This window comes from Achroia grisella, unplaced genomic scaffold (genome assembly GCF_030625045.1).
Source record: "Achroia grisella isolate CSIRO2021 unplaced genomic scaffold, CSIRO_AGI_Agris_v1 utg546, whole genome shotgun sequence".
Taxonomy (NCBI): Eukaryota; Metazoa; Arthropoda; class Insecta; order Lepidoptera; family Pyralidae; genus Achroia; species Achroia grisella.
In genome coordinates this window covers 5,967,107-5,984,299 of record NW_026712931.1, presented here as the reverse complement: position 1 = coordinate 5,984,299, position 17,193 = coordinate 5,967,107, and the positions used below count along the sequence as shown (strand labels likewise).

The following is a 17,193-nucleotide window of genomic DNA, read 5'->3' as shown; positions in this document are numbered from 1 at the left end:
GTGTATGTCTGTATTTTGCATTCCAGTTGTTGCATTATATTAGCTTTGATAACGCTTAATTGACTAACTCACTAAATGATCCTAAACTCGCCAGCGCGGCGCTAGTTATTCGCTATGGTGCTAATCTCAATAATTCATAGTTCGAGTTGAAAAAATATTAATAGTAGTGTTGGATAGCCAATCCAACAAAGGTCCAAAAATAACATCACGCGATGATCAATACTAGCGGGACATCAATAAAAAAATCTGAAATGGGACAATAATATTGTTTCTGAGAGCTATGCTACTATGTCAAAATCAGTAAAATTACACTTTTAAGGTTAAAATCCTTTACGTTATTAAATTATATTTGCTTGATATCCGTCTAATAATTGAATTATTTACGTAGAGCACAGATTAACAAAACGAAGACTTATATTTACTAATACAGAAAAACTCTAAAACACGCACCATTTTTGCCGTTTGTTGTATTTCTTTTCTAAAAACACAAAAGGTAAATGTTAGAAGGCAAGGATCAGAGATTTATCTCTTCACGCTCAGTGCCCGTCTCTGCTTCTGTTATACAATATCTCGGCTAAAAAACGACAAGAGAAACAAAAACAGTAGCGAGAAATAGAACTCCAAAACCTCTTTTCTTAGTCGACACTTCAAACTACAGATAATTCCATGCTATTGTTATTTACAAAAATTGCTTTTTACTCATATTTCCTTGTATAATAATGAAAAAGCATTACTAACAGGAAAAGTTAAAAAAAATACTACGAAACTGCGTCTTAGGAATTGGTATGTATGTAATTTTTTAATTTTAAAACTTGAAACTGTGGTTCCGTACCATAACGCAGTCTCCGTGACTCTTACTTTCTGTTAAAAGGATATTATACACCCAAAAACTGTACTTACAAAAAATTTTACTATATATATAGTCATAACTATAGTTTATGTATGATATAAACTACGGTTTCTCGTTAATATTGAGTATCTTTCTATAAAATTGTATATAAATAGGCAAAAGCAATAAACAATGAAAATTACTTATAAACCGCGAATATTTTCATACAAATAGGCATAGGCAATAAACTACGCAAATTGTAAGAAACAAGACTCATTTGTGCATTAATATACTAGCCTTACTATTATACTTATAAGGCTATTCAAAAATAAAAAGAAAAATAAGTCCACTATCTACATCTGCGTATATGCATATGCATTGTTGACTTTAACAACAGCGTGTAAATTTAGATGACGCGTGATAAATCTATGCCACGCTGTCCTGATTCAATGCAGCAAACTTCTCGGCTTCAGTCGTCGACATTACCCATTTTTCAACATCAATTAAACAGTTGGTTGGTACTGGGATAATCAGTTCGAACGCCGGAAAAGACTGATATGGCCCAACTGAAAAGCTATAAATACCAATTGTAGTTGTAACTCTAACCTGCCGTTCATTACAGTGAGACAGTTTGATTTCTTACGAGTCTATGCGAACTTTGATCGTAAATTAATTAGTAGGAACTATATTGCTATCAGTAGTTACTTAAAATTATATTTGTAAGTGGAAATTACTTTTGGACTACAGTTGTACAGTATAATATGAAGTGTCTCACTAATTAAGTTATGAGGGAGATTTATTTGGCTATTAACACAGAATCGTAGAATATATTAATTAAATTAATATTTGTTTGAATATATGTATCAACTATAGATTGCTAGCGACCCTGATCCATCTATATCTGTTTTAGGTCATCGCCTACACTATTTCTTATTACTTTGCTACTTGAGAACCTTTCTTTCACGACAGCTGTCGATTCTCCGAGCTATGTCGAACTATTGTTTCTTTAGTTTACCGAACTCTTGGTGACGATTTATCAACAAAAAATCAGAATATCATTAACAACTTTGACCTTACTATCAGCACATGTAGGAAGTATGAGACGAGGTTAAATACTACATATTCGCTGCAGATGTTTTATAATAACAATATAGCATTATATATTTTTTAATTATGTTATAAAGTTATTTAGTTCTTAAATTATTTTGCACCTAATGATATTTGAATTATGGTTCATATTTCAGAGAATATAGCTTATGCCGGCTGTAGTAATTGTAAACAAAATTTTCAATGCTAATGGTGTTGTATACTGTAAGTAATATATGTTAATATAATATGAAACTATGCTGTGTTCTTTTTTATATAAAAATTGTCTATATTTGTCCTTACGATACAATCATCTTCAAGTCAAATTAATAAACTCTCAGTTGTTGTATCGTGAAAATGCCACAAACAGGCAGACAGATTTAGTTTTAGGATTTAGTAAATTAATATCATTTTGTGTTGAGACTTGATTTTGTGGTGTCTGAGTAAGAATACATGTAATATTAAGTCATCATTTTCAGTTTAGGTATTAAAAAAGTAACTTTAGATAGAACTCACTTGATCTAAATTCAACTTACTATTTTATGTGTAAATTACACACACACTAATCAGCAATATTTCTTAGAAAATTTACCAAATTTAAGGACAGTAAATTTTAATAAATTTTGTATTATACTCAAGAATTTTGTTGTAACATTTCATATTTAACAAATAGGCAATGTTATAAAACAAAGAGAATTTATCTTGATTTATTATCGCTCCCTTGTATAAAATATTTCGTACACCATCCCCACGTTAGGTGCTCTGTAACGCGGAAAACGATTTCCTATTGTATATGATTTATAAGGTGATTCGATTTAATATTATTCGCTACGGAATTATTATACTATGTATGATAACATTTTGACGTATAACACTTTTCCTTCATTTTATACTTGTCTATGTTTTTTTTTATATCAAAATTTGAGCGCGTTTGCCTATTCACTCTTTACTTGAAAGACCCAATGATGTAAGAGGCAGTAAAAATAGACGTTGGTAGAAAATTCCACTACTTAGCTGCTCGCATAAGGAAAGATGATGCAAAACGGTTAGTTCGAGCAGCTGGGATGTCAATAATGTAGGATCGTATTGGTCATGTTAAAAGAAATATAACAATTGTCTTTCAATAGATGCGTGAACAGGGATGCCAATCGTACGCATATCCTCGTACTAGTTTGTACAATGTATGAAATCACTTAATATACCATGATGTGAGAAGTTAATGAGTCGATATGAGATTTTTCACTTGTTCTGTTTTTTCACTACTTTGTACCAGGATGTTTTTTGAGGTTGTCAACTCTGATAATTGTGATATAATTAAATAGTAATTAAAGTAAATAATTGTGATGCATATTCTAATAGTATGCGCTATCAGGGCACAAGTAAATATATATATATATATATATAAATTTTGCATAACTGCTGTACCGATACGTAAAAAAAAATATACAATAAATTAATCGATATATAAAAAATTAAATTTTCAGTAGGCAAACGACTTTCTCCTGTTATTATATTACATTACCGAATCGAATAATGACTAATTTAAATTTGATCACTCTCCCCGTTTTGTAATTTAGTAGCACGAATTAATTGGTCTGCCAACAGTTTTATAATAAATTGCATTACTGTGACTTTTATCATAGTTCAAGATGATAAAATTTACTAAATTATGGTCTAAAACTTGATTCACAATTCTTTCTACTTTATTAATTGTATATATACATAACCCAAAGAATACATAATAATAATATATTAGAAAAATTAACACAGTACCATCTAGCCCCAAGCTTAGTAGAGCTTGTATGGATATTAGACAACTGATACAAATACATAGATACATTTTTTTTGTAAATACATACATACAACATACATACATAGAAAACACTCAGTTTAAGCAAACAATTTACTTAAGAATACAAATGTTTGTATGAGGAATAGAAACTCTGACCATCGGAATTAAAGCGGTGCGCTAAACCGCTAAACCACGGTGACCGTCAATGAATTCACATTCATTGTTTTTCTAGATAACCGTTGTATTCAATAATACGATTACCACTTTCCTTGTAGATGCTAATAGTATAGAAAAGCATTTTAAGTCAGTCTAATGTTGATTGATTGATATTGATGGATTGACCTACCATTTTAGTTACAAACATGTTAATAAACGAGGGAGTAAGAAATAACTTCTAATGTATTTGATGGATTCGTTTTGTTATTGACTTTAGATTAGTTTGCTAATGATTACGTAAGTTCTTAAGTTTATAACTATTTTATAAAATGAATGTTATCTATTGTTATCGACTATGTGAGATAAAAGAATACTGTTAAAAGATGTTAAGTATGTTTGTATAGACAAGGAGTTGCGATTTATTTATTATGTTACATGCTGATCGAGGGACTAAATCATTATCTCCTTAGTACCTTGGTCTTTCAACCGCTAAGAAGTTTGCTTTGTTAGCTGTTTCCTGTTGAAGGCTGAGATAAAGAAGTGAAATTACAGGATTACATCTATTTTCTCCGGAATGGCGACGCCTGAGAGTTCCCGGGTGTCACAGGATAATTTAATATCCGTAGTGTTGTTTATGTATATCGCCGACGATTACACATAAACTTATAACTGTTTTGGAAGGAAGTAAACATTAAAATTAAAACTTTAGAGTCAATTCCCTAAAACTACTTAATGTAGTATTTATTACGAAGGGTGGAACGTATTACAAAAATGTAAATAATTAAAAAAAACGTGCGTTCGACTTTTCTAACATTAATTGAAAAACAAATGGAGCTTATTAGTAATGCAGCGCTTAAATATTGCTATGTTGGTAGTCTGCCAGATTTGTTTTTCTAATTGGTTTGATTTGTGCTTTATCTGGATTTAGATTTGGTATATGTAACGGTTAGAATTGTACGTTCCTGTAGCTGCTAAACCTCGTAAATTATTGCCAGATCATTCCTGGTGATCTAAATCGATCAGTTAAAACTGGAATGCCTTTGCACAGATATGGAAACAGTAGAGCGATATATGGATGGCAGAATTTGTACACAAAAATAGAAATACTTTTGTCATGCTTTAACAATTCCTGCCTGTCAAATGGTTTAACGTGACGTTTGAAACTCAAAGGAACCCCAAAACAAATGTCGTATTAGATTTTCATTATTTTGTTGACTGATTTAAGAACAGAGAGATGCTTTATTTTAAATGTCTCATGGTATTTTCACTGTTGAGAAGTGATTGTGTATTTGTTAAATTTAATTCTGTTAGTTTAATGTTATACTAAAACTATAAAGAGTAAATATTTTATGTTAAAGATAATCATAACATTTTGTAAACAAAACTTTGATTAATAAACTTTACATAAAAATTTACTAACAGTTTAAATACATTTGGTTATGTTTTATGTACATACATAATTTTAGTACACATAACAAAAGAAAATTAAGGCAAAGTCGTCTTCATGGATACCTCTGTCCCACCTAAATAGGTGGGACAGAGGTATCCATGAAGACGACTTTGCCTTAATTTTCTTGCTGATTGGAAGCGTAAATACGCTTCCAATCAGCTTTCTTTGTAAGCTGTGTTCCTGTTTGTGGTTGAGATGGAAATGCATCAGCATCTTAAAATGGTCTGGATTCATTTTACATTAAAACCTGTCTAATTTCGTCTAGTCTCGGCGGAAATACGTCGACTACGCCATATGGTGTCGTATAACGAAGGTGTTGAAGAAAATTCATAACATGGAAATTGTGATGTAATATCATATTTTCTTTGAACATAAGAAATCAGCATTAATATTAAAAATATATGTATAATTAATAAACCTCGGTTCAAGTATTTTGGGGACCTGAATTACTTTATATTATATATTGTTCAATTATCTCTTAAATTTCAGACAAAATATTACCTTTATCCGTAACTACGAGTCTTTAGTAGAATCTATATAATACTCTCTTTCAATTAGTTTTAGTATTTAGCTTTAAGTATTATTATGAGAGTGAAATGTTTATATACAAACATATTAAGGTAGTTTATATTATTTGCCCCACCTCATTCAAAGTCTAGGTAACTTAATGATTAACTTAACGATTAGTAACTTGATGCCTGAAATCCTAGCAGCGCCAATATTAGTTTTGACTGGAACTTTGAAGAAAAATACGTACATCTAAATGATATGCATATTGGGCATGCAAAACTTCAAATGTAATTAAATATTATCCAATCATTTTAACACAGTACACAGTATTCTAACGTTGTTATTTATATATTACTAAATGATGCCCGCGACTTCGTATGATTTTTAGATATAAATAAATTTGCTTATTTCCATCTTCTTGGTATAGTTTATCTTCACGTAAAATTTTATTAAGATCTGTTGAGGGGTTTAGTCGTTAAAAGTATAACAAACAGACATCAATACACACTTTCACGTTTATGTACATATATTATGAACATGGTTTTACCTATTGTATTTGTGTAAAGCGAAACACAGACATCTTGTATGTGTTATTACTACAACATATTTGGAATTCATAATTAATTAATTTCACGTATGTTTAACAAAAATAAACACTACACACTAAACGTCGGTGAACAATCGGATTTCGATAAACATTACCTAAAGCAAACAAACAGTAACGGTAAAGCTATAAATTATTAGAATACGAGAATACATGCATACCGTCTCGGGAATTGCATTTAAATAAAAGAAATATTCTCAGTATATAAATAACTAGATTTGTGGAGCAATGGGCGCCGCTGTTATTATAGCGAAGAAATATAGGATATGGCGTGTGTATGTGACGGCCGAAATATCCCGACGCGAGTTAGTCGCGCGCGCAATATCGACATCGAAAGATGCGTACGCGCATCATCAGATAACAATACGTTTTCAATTATTTATCGGGTATTTATTGTTATGTTTAATTAATAAATATATTGTTCATTTAATACACATTTAAAAAAATGTGAGTAATGTCTGATGTGTAAATGTGTAACAAAATATAAATGTAACTGAAAATTTAATTAAATAACCTCAAATGTATTTAAGTGTATTAGTTAGTAAATAATAAATATCCGAGCGGAACAGAAATAAGTATTTAAAAATGTGATTAATTGGTGAAATCATACGTGTTACGTGTCGAAATATTTGTGAAGGTTGTGGTGCCAAAACGACGCACAGTGGGTGTCGTTTATTTGTAAATGTTCTTTAAATAAGTGTTTACGCTATAATAAAACATGGTAGCCGCATTGGAAGTTGCCGAAAGGACGAACAATAATTTCTTTAAATCTTTTCTACCTGTAAGTTGGCATAATGTTTTATTCACTATACTATAAGAATGACGACTAATATGCTTTTTGTGCTAGAAGACTTTGTGATACAATCTATCTTTTCAAATTTTGTTACTAGATGTTCAGCTGTTTAGACTTAAAATGGTAACAAACCAAGAGATCTCATTCTTTGTAGACTGAATATTTTCCAATAATTCTAATCCATCGATACATATGCTAAAACATTTTATTTTTATTTTCTATGTTTATGTAAACTAGAGTTGGCTAGTCTGCACTCCTGTTTTAAAGAGGAAATATTTGTATGTTTGTAATGATATAACTCAAGAGCACTGGATTTTTAAAAATTATTTCACTAATATGCCAGTATACTATCCAATCTAACATAACAATGGTAAAATCTAATAAATATTAATTACTAGGAAAAAGTATAGATCCCTATATCCATGTGAAGCCGGGACAGGCCGCTTGTTTTAAATATAGGTAGTCTGTCTACTGCAAATATTACACTGATGTAAATAAGCGCGAGTTGATCTCGTAATACATTATGTAAAATGTATATAAGTCTATACTTTTATGTAAGTATCAATACATATAATTATATCCGGAATGAATATGTCGGTATGTGTTTTTATAAGAAGTAGCAAATCGAGATAAAAATGTAGGTACAAAGAGATGGTGCTGGCACTTCTATTACATGTGTTATGTTAGATTATAAATTTTCTTAATTTAGTATTTATACACAGGTATTGTAACCTACGCATCTACGTAAATTAACTTCGATACTTTTCCTTAGCTTTTTAATTTGGTGTCTATATGATTTCGTTAGACAAACTTTACAAGATAGAGCAAACAATAATGTTCTTTCCTCATTTTAACGAGTAATTACTTATTATAGACATATACGGTATATATATTAAATTATTATATAAAAAAAAATTTAAAGCGAAGAAATCTTTATCGTTAATTTTTTTTCTGTGTAATTTATGTTATCTAAGAACATAAATTACATAGAATAAAAAAATCTGAACTTATTTTGATAATTCAAAAGGTTTTTTTAATAAAGGAGATAATCATATTGCACCTGTCGAATATTTTTCATCACTATTTTCACGTAATCGAATCAGTAAACAATCATTTCCTGTTTCTAAAATATGTATGTTTCATTCATCCGAGTTTGACTGTGTACTAGATATCTCTTTGTTTAAACTGTTCCAAAATAGATACGGGCAAATGACTTCTGAACTGTGCCAAATTTCTACTAGATAGCAAATAGCTAAAGCTATTACTAATAAAAATGACCTTGAATATATGAACATATTTTTCACTGGTTCCAATATTACGGGAAGCGTTTTCTAAATTTAAAACATCTACATTTTCACTTACGACCCTACTTTTTAATTGACAATAATGAAATCGTGAGTCCGTCTGCGCTGATTGTAAAACGTTGACGGAGCACCGGTGGAGGAAGACGAGATGAGGATAAGGTCAGGTTAATTGCCACATCTTTACAAATTCACCAGGTATTAACCATAATGGTTTCCGGGGCACCTTAGGTAGACCTAACATGGTAGCAATTGGGGTCAATAGTTCCTAGTACTAAGAACGATGGGGAAGCACCCCTCCTTAATTGATTAATTTTCACAAAGATTTTTCAGAACGAAATGAAAGCATTTTGCAATATTAGCGTTTATTATTAAAATATTTCATAAAAAACGTATAAAAACCACGGTTTTCGTCAGCTTGAATGTCGTCAAACAGTTATAACTTATAAAAGATGAATATCTGACAGGATTTCCCGCTGACACTTCATTCCACTTTTTTATTTTATAATTTACTACACTGGGATGGTCATTCTGATAAATGTGGCTAGCAAAATAAATGGGCTTTAAGGGATCAGAGGAATTTGTTTCAACGCACTTTTTTGTCAGATAAATTTTAGGTTCTTTCTTCAAAAGAACCTGGATAGAATTACAACGTTACTATTAAATATAGTTTCTCTATAAATTCAAACCAATCAAATCAAACAAATATATGAAAACAAATTACGGTTTGGCCGATAGTTTTATTAAAATTGATTCAAAAGAATCGTTTAATAATTGAAATGCTACGTCGTACCTAAATAACTATTATATTAATCAATTTATTAATTAAGATATTTCCTTACAAAACTCCTTTTCAAGATATCCAACAATGCATGAGATTATTAAATTATTTATTTATTTTGACCGTCTTGACTTCTTAATCTCTTGACTCTAGATAACGATAAATGCATAAAATTGTATGTACATATTACATACCTATTGCTTTTACGATATCGTTAGCGAAGTCCAAACAACTAACAAATACCACAAATCATAGTGTTTTTAAAATTTGATGCTCCGCCAAACTGGCGGCGTCCTTGGTAATTTATCTACTAGACAGCAAGGCGAGGTTGTTTGAATATTATAATATAATTTTTAAAATACTTGAGAACCGAATAACAATATGCAGAAACGCGGAAGAGTTTGTTACGTGTAAATATGTAACATATGCACCTTTGAGTAATTATTTACAGTATAGATTTGTTACTCCAATTAAATTGAATAATATAATTAAAGTAGTAACAATAATAATAATCTATATTTGCAAATATATTAGTACAAAGTCATACATTTAGCACTGGTTTTCGAAATATATGTAATATAACTTTAAACTCTACCTAACTGCATTCTTTTTTTAATTTCAGGCTGTAAACTCACCAACGATTCCTCATCGGGACGTTTCGGGAACATCAACAACCTACCGTCCTTACAACCAAGAATATGCATCTGTACAGCGCCGAGTCGACAGACCAGTGCAACCTGAAGTTGAAGCGGAACGTATTAAAAAAGACAAAAAATGGTCATTGGGAAAATTATTCAGAAGAAAGAAAAAAGAAGAAGATAGTGGTTCGTCATCAGAAAGCGATGAAGGTGTCAGTACGAGATCGCCATCTAAAAAGAAATCTAAAAAGAAAAAGAAAACACCAGCCGTCAATAACTTTGATCATATAGTCTTAAGAGACTCGAGAAGAGCTCAAAGTCTGGCCAAAACCAGTGTTCCCGATATTGCAGACGATGGTATTCTATCAGATCCTTCGGCTGGCTTCCTTAATTATCGAGCTAAAACACATTTATATGGTGCGTCTAAAGAATCTATAAGTTTGAGAGATGAGCACACATATCGTACTTCGAGACCTGGATTAGAAACTTCATCCAGGAAAACACGGAAAGGTAGATTGAAGGCTCGTGTTGAAGCATTAAGAAATAGTATGAGAGGTGAATCGAGCAGCGATGAAGAATCATTAAAGTCTTCTAATTCTTCATCAATGGTACGATTTAGAAGTGACGATTCATTAATGCGATCTCGTGATAGTTCGCTAAACAAAAGAACCAGAAGTGCGAGAAATGAAAGATACGTAAAGAGATTATCGCGTGATGAAGAAAATCAACTGAACAAAGAAGCTGAATTAATACAACAGGGTTACACAAAAGCCGAAGTCGAGATGTTAACAAGAACACCTACAAGTCAAAGTAGTGGTTATGGAACTTGTAAACGGGAACAAAATAGCAAAGTTACTCATGACCCGAGCTATATTAATGATGCACATCATCGTCCTTTAAAATCAGAATCAATTTCATCATTTCCATCAACTCAAAGTTACCCATCATCTATTAATTTTAACGCCAAAGTTAACAATGAACTAATAAACTATTCCATACAGTGCCCAAGTAATCTTATAAATAGAGAACCGCTTTATGCTAATAACAACAGGGAAAGGAGTGTCAGTAATCATTATGAGAAACCAGAAAATGTTATGTGTGTTAAATTTCCACTAGGAAATGTTACTAATATAAAGAGAGAAGACAGGGCTCCACCTGTACCACCTCCGAGAGACATGCAAAGAAAGCTCACTACACCACTATCAATGTATTATGAAAATAATTCTACAGTACCTGACAGAATTGGAAATAATCAAAATGTCATACATGGTGTACCCAACAACGATTTTGATAGAATTATGAGAAGAAGTCAGGAAAGATCGATAGGTCAAGGATTTAACGGCTTACGACGACCGATTTCTACCTCTGAAGACCATATTGCTATGCAAAATAATGAATTACCTCATAGCTTTCAATATAAAAATGAACAACCTCGTAGGCCTGCTTCTGTATCAGCAGAACCCAATCATTATGGACTATATGCTAATACACCACCTTGGAGAAAAAAAGTTGAACAACCTGTTATTATCAAACCAGAGCCTATTCAATTGCGACAAGATTACTTATACTATGCTGATCAAAGCCCTAGATCACGACGTCCAATTAGCATAAAATCTAGTCAAAATGGTTATGAAAATCAATATTTAAGTGATTCCCAGGCAACTTTAGGTATAACTGAAAATATATATAGAAAGCCTCGAAATGCTTCAGAGTTTTGGAGAAAGATTGATGATGCTGAAAAACAAAGAAAACAACAAGGAACTTTTACAAATTTTAGGAACAAAAGTAATTATGCTAGTGGCACACAAAAACATAAAGTGATGATGGATCAAAATAAAGCGAATTCCATTAAACTAGAGAATTCCGATATTCAAAATAAAAATAAAATTGAATTTAGAACTCAGTCTCTAGATACTTCGGATGGTGCTAAAATTTGGAAAGCCACGACTGAATATAAACGGTCCGTAACTGTAGAACCACCAAATACTGTAACATCGCCAAATTCGAAAACTCATGTCAGACATAAATCGGACACATATATACCGAATTCCCATTCTCAAATGACGTCTGATGACGAAAAAAGCTCTGAACGACGAAAATCTACAAATCTTGATGATGCTCTTAATGAATTAGAGGCCATATATAATAGCTTGGGTTTAGGTGATGAAGATTTACTAGACAGAGCTGAACGCAGAGAATCAATGACTCCAAAATTCAACGACCACTACAACGATTGGAATGGTAATGATAATGATGTACAATTACGTAGTCAGCCGACAACACCATTACGACGTGTGTCAAGACGATCCACACTACCAGATAAATTGCAAGATGACATGGCATTTCGAAGGATGAATTCGCTTACGAAAGATAAGCCCAATTATAATGATACACAGACACAAATTAGCTATATGTTAGCCTCACCTGTATATGTTCCATACGCATCAGATGACGATAGAAGTTCTGATCATCGCAATGAACCAGATATAGTTCACGACGATGTGGTTTATAGAAATATCAAACAAACCAATAGTCGTTTAAAAACGCTTGACCCTCAACCACCTTTTGGTATACCTCTAGGGCCAGTATCTCCTGCTCCACAAAGTGACTACTTACATGCGACGCCTGAGAATAAAGTTAGGTCACGATTTGTTCCCAGAAAGTCGCCAGATTTAGTATCCGATGATTTAGCATACCGAAATCTTAGGAAAGATAATAGACATTCTACGTTCTTCAATGGAGATGAATATAATGTTCATATTAATAATAACCAAAGCTATACTGAATTTCCTTTCACGAAGGAATCAGTTGCTAGCTTAAAAAAGAAGAGAGCAGTAAGATCTCTGTCTGCCAACATATTCACTATGATACAAAAAGAAATTGATGATGCAGTAAATATGAGCAAAATGGCCACATTGCAAAAAACGAACAGCAATAGCGATGTTATGCGACGTCTTCGAGAAACCTTCGAAAAAAATGACAACGAACAGGATTATTATCCACGTAATAAGGTAAAACACAGACATAATACTGTCAGTCTCTTTGTCAATAACACCCATACACCAACCTCTCATTTCGCAAAAGATGACACGTACATTCATACTGAGGATAAATATCTTGCTAAGCCTCCATCTTATGATAAGTCAAAAAGCTCATCACCATCCAATAGATCACCACAATCATCTAAACGATCATCTAAAGACGAATTTCAGCACGTACTCAGTATGCTTGCACAAGAAGCAATGGACACCAGTAATAAACTAGGAGTAGCTTTAGCTGAATTAGATAAAAATAGAAATAATACTGAAAAGAAATCAGATATTCAAAGCAAACTATCCGATAGTAGATTGAACTTTTTAAATGGTTTAACTGGGAAACCATTAGATGATATTAATCCTCCAGAAGTAAAAGTTGTTAAAATACGCTCAGAAATTATTGCACCTAATGATAAGTACAATAATAAAATAAATGAGCAAACTAAAGCCAAAAATACCGAGGATAGTCTTTTAGCCATATCAGATCAATTACATAAAGTTGAAGATCAACTTAAACATAGTTTTGAAAAAGAACTTAAATTCGAAGATGAAAGTTTAAGACTTTCTAAATATATATCCAAATCTGAAGAGAAATTAAAAGCTGAGGAAAAAACAGTTGCAGTCGCTGATAATAAGTTAGTGCCGGATGTTATACCGTTAACCATAAAAAACGACTCCATAAGAATCGAAAATATTAGTGACTCTGTAAACAAACATGACATTGAAGTCGCTCATGAAATTAATCCTCTCAATCCATTTTTAAATATCGATGATAAAATAAAAGAAATTAATGAAATAAATGCATTTAAGGAACTAAAAGATGGAATTTCCGACTTGATAGCTGGAATTACACAAGTTAATGATAAATTATTAGTATCCAAATCATCGAAATCAGAGAATAATAGTCCTGAGAAAGATAAAATTACTGGTATATCAGAAGCTACTGAAAAACTGATCCAGGTAACTCAAAATTATTCTAGCCAAGAATTGCCTAATAGGGGTTCTATAAATCTGTCAATATATGAAGATGACTTAGATATAAAAAAAGACACAGCAGATTCAACTGAATATAATTCCTCTGAGGAATTGGCAACTATATTTAAACTACATGAAAATAGTGTCAAACCTCAGATAACACCTGTTGATGAAGTTCAGTCTGAATCGGAGACAGCTATTAGAGATGAATTGAGTTCCCCTAAACTTGTTCAGTCTATGAATCAACAATTAAGGAGGCTGTCAGTGGACCAAACGAATGACAGTAATAATAGTACAGCTAGTCAAAGCAACTCACTGCCAACTAATATTGTGCCGTGGAGGACTAACAGGCAAAGTAACAATTCAAATAAAGAAAAAAGAGGTACGTGGCCCATGTTCATGCACGGTGTTCGGTTTTCATTTTAACCATTCTGCATCCCGCTTTTTGTTATCATTTTACATTTTGTGTTCACAATATCCCTGATTTTGCGAATTTAAGTTGCATAACAAAATACTAACTAGTTTTATATTGTTTGCGTTGTTTTGTTCTTTCGACAGGCGATAACACGCAGTCGAAGCGCAGTTGGCACGACTCTGGCACATTGATGTTAGCTTGCTCGTACACACTGATGTTCTCCCAACACCTGGCAGACCTCGACTGGTTGACGCTGCTCGGCTTGCTCCTGGCAATTATCACCATTATTGCTATGCTTATAATTTAACCCTTAGTTGTAAAATGTAGATGACAGTTAGTAAAGATAGATTTGTTATTAATACGCTGGATCTATGGAATTATTTGCGCTATTGATCCTGAGAGTAACATAGGTTTTTTGTTAATACCTAAACAAAAAGAGAGATTTGTTAAAATTAAAATTAAATTGCACTTAGAAACTCCGACGTCTATCAATGTTCCAATGATAAACTATTATTGCATATATAATTAGGTATATGGTTATATTACACTTTAATAACTTAGCTGTGATTATATTTTAATCGTCTATAAACTTTTTTTATGTTAATATCTTAATTTTGTGTGCCAAAAATAACGATCAAATGAAATGAACTATTAAGATTAAGTTATTGAATTTCTTTTTTAAGAGCATGGATATAAATAATATATTTTCGTTTAATGCATGTATAGTGTTATAGTGTGTAGTACTAGATGTTATTAAATTAATTTCACATTAAAATGTTTCATATCGCCGTCACGAAATTTTGTAGTAATTACCTGCATTGTAGTGATTTATGTTTTCATTAACCAGAAATTACTAAGTATTCTATTCATATTGTATCAACTTTTTTAGATTATTATTACTGTAAATATAGTAGTATTAGTATTTTTCTATGAATTATATACAGAATATAAATTGTACTTATGATTTTTAAAATGTTTATCTTCCATAGTTCTTAATATAAAAAAAAACGTTTTTTTTATTGGGAATTAACGTATCACATTATTTTGTGATATTTTTATCATAGTTTCGATGCAGTATGCATGCTATTAAAGAAATTGATAATTTTAGGTAAAGTAATTCAATTTAGAAGATATTGAAATGACAATTTAAATATTTTAATAAAATAAATTACTATAATAGTGGTCCTTAATTATTTCATATAGAGCTGCAAAACATTAAATGCTACTTATATAGAATACAAATTATGAGGTACCTACCTACATGATCTATGTCCTATATCAAGAAAAGGCAAAATGTGACATAAACAAATAAAATCTAAATTAGCATTACTATAATAATAGTATAATAGGTACTTACAGCATACAAACATATATATCCAGTCAAATATGCTTCTTTCTTCCATAAACACCTGATCTCCAATGCCGGAGGCATCTGTAGAATTTGCTGCTGGCATTTATTATCCATATTTAATTTTGATAGTAGTTTTTTTTTATCTTCTAATCAATTTTTTAATAACGTTGTAATAATATTAGTATGTCGCTTATTAATATTTCTATTTCTATTACATATGTATTTGACTTATTGAATACTTAGAGCATTTTCTTATATATTTTTACATCTACGTCTCTATCTCTCTCGCCTTCAACCTAAATACTTACATAGGTATATATTTAACGTCCTGAAATCATTAACATAAAACGCGATCATCAGAGAGCTATACCAAGATAAACATACCTATAACTTTTCTCTCATTTGCTATACTTTTTAAATGTTGTGAGACATACTTATACGAGATGCTTCCTTATTTATTTATAATAATATTCTAATATTAACATTTCATTACCTTATATACCCAAAACATTTAAAATAAATCAATAGTAGGAGTAGGTAACTTGTTATTCGAATATAAAGAATCAGTTATCTGAATACGAAATAAACTTAATATACCTAATTAATGATTTCAAGGAGTACTTGCTATTAGTTATCTAAATACCTCCTTAAGTTTTCGACGAAAATGCCAGCAGTCATTCTTTGATTTAAACCCGGCGGGAAAGCCAATCGTTATGAGTAATCTACAGAAGTCAAATTCTTAACATTGAACATTTCAAGTTGTATAAACATCGAATACGAATAGGTATATACGTAGATTATGCCTATCATTAATTATAATTCAATGACCGTTTGTTTTTAGGTGAAAACTGATTGCCTCGAGTCTGCCTACGACACAGTGTGAGAGATACAACATGTTTATTTTAAGCCATTTTTTAAATTAAGTTAAGCTACTTCCTGTATTTTATTCTATAGCTGTGTATATTACATATTATTATTACTGTGTTTATGTAGAGGCTTCCAGTTACATTAAAGAGAGCGTTATTTATATGAAAGAAAGTTATAATTTAAATAAAATGTTTCAGTTTACATTGTTATTTTATTAACCTTTTCTCTGTACTGTCTATAATATTTTATGGAAAACAAGCAGAACCTTAAGTTTTCAAGCAATTATCTATATTTAAACTATATTTTATTAGCCAGAAAGAAAAGGATAAAAAATGTGTATAACCACAGATAACATAATATTACATAGTACTATGTAATATTATGTTATCTGTAATATTACATAGTACTATGTAATATTATGTTATCTGTGGTATAGCTAAAATGCGTTACACTATAATCGTTCATAGGATATAAGTTACAAGGCACACTTATTCAGAAGCAAATTCTCACCTTCACTGATACTATGTAAAATGCAAGTTCCTCGTCAATAGATTCCGTAAATAGAAATAATGGAATAACTCTGCTTATTAGTACCTAAACTATTTACAGT

At 31.2% G+C, this 17,193-nt stretch overlaps 1 protein-coding gene across 4 annotated transcripts in view; it reads left to right on the top strand.

Annotated features, from left to right (window-relative positions):
• Positions 1-16,784, top strand: part of LOC131848112 (uncharacterized) — a 129,916-nt gene extending 113,132 nt beyond the window's left edge. The window contains exons 1-4 of one of the 4 annotated variants that reach the window (XM_059197866.1): positions 6,759-7,208; positions 9,925-14,332; positions 14,509-14,636; positions 16,558-16,784. In XM_059197866.1, the coding sequence (XP_059053849.1) occupies positions 7,146-7,208; positions 9,925-14,332; positions 14,509-14,636; positions 16,558-16,599 (4,641 nt within the window). In that variant the 5' untranslated portion in view covers positions 6,759-7,145 and the 3' untranslated portion in view covers positions 16,600-16,784. Of the gene's footprint in view, positions 1-6,758; positions 7,209-9,924; positions 14,333-14,508; positions 15,356-16,557 lie in introns of those variants that run through there. The other 3 variants (XM_059197868.1, XM_059197870.1, XM_059197867.1) reach the window with 3 other exon arrangements.
• Positions 16,785-17,193: the final 409 nt, after the last annotated feature.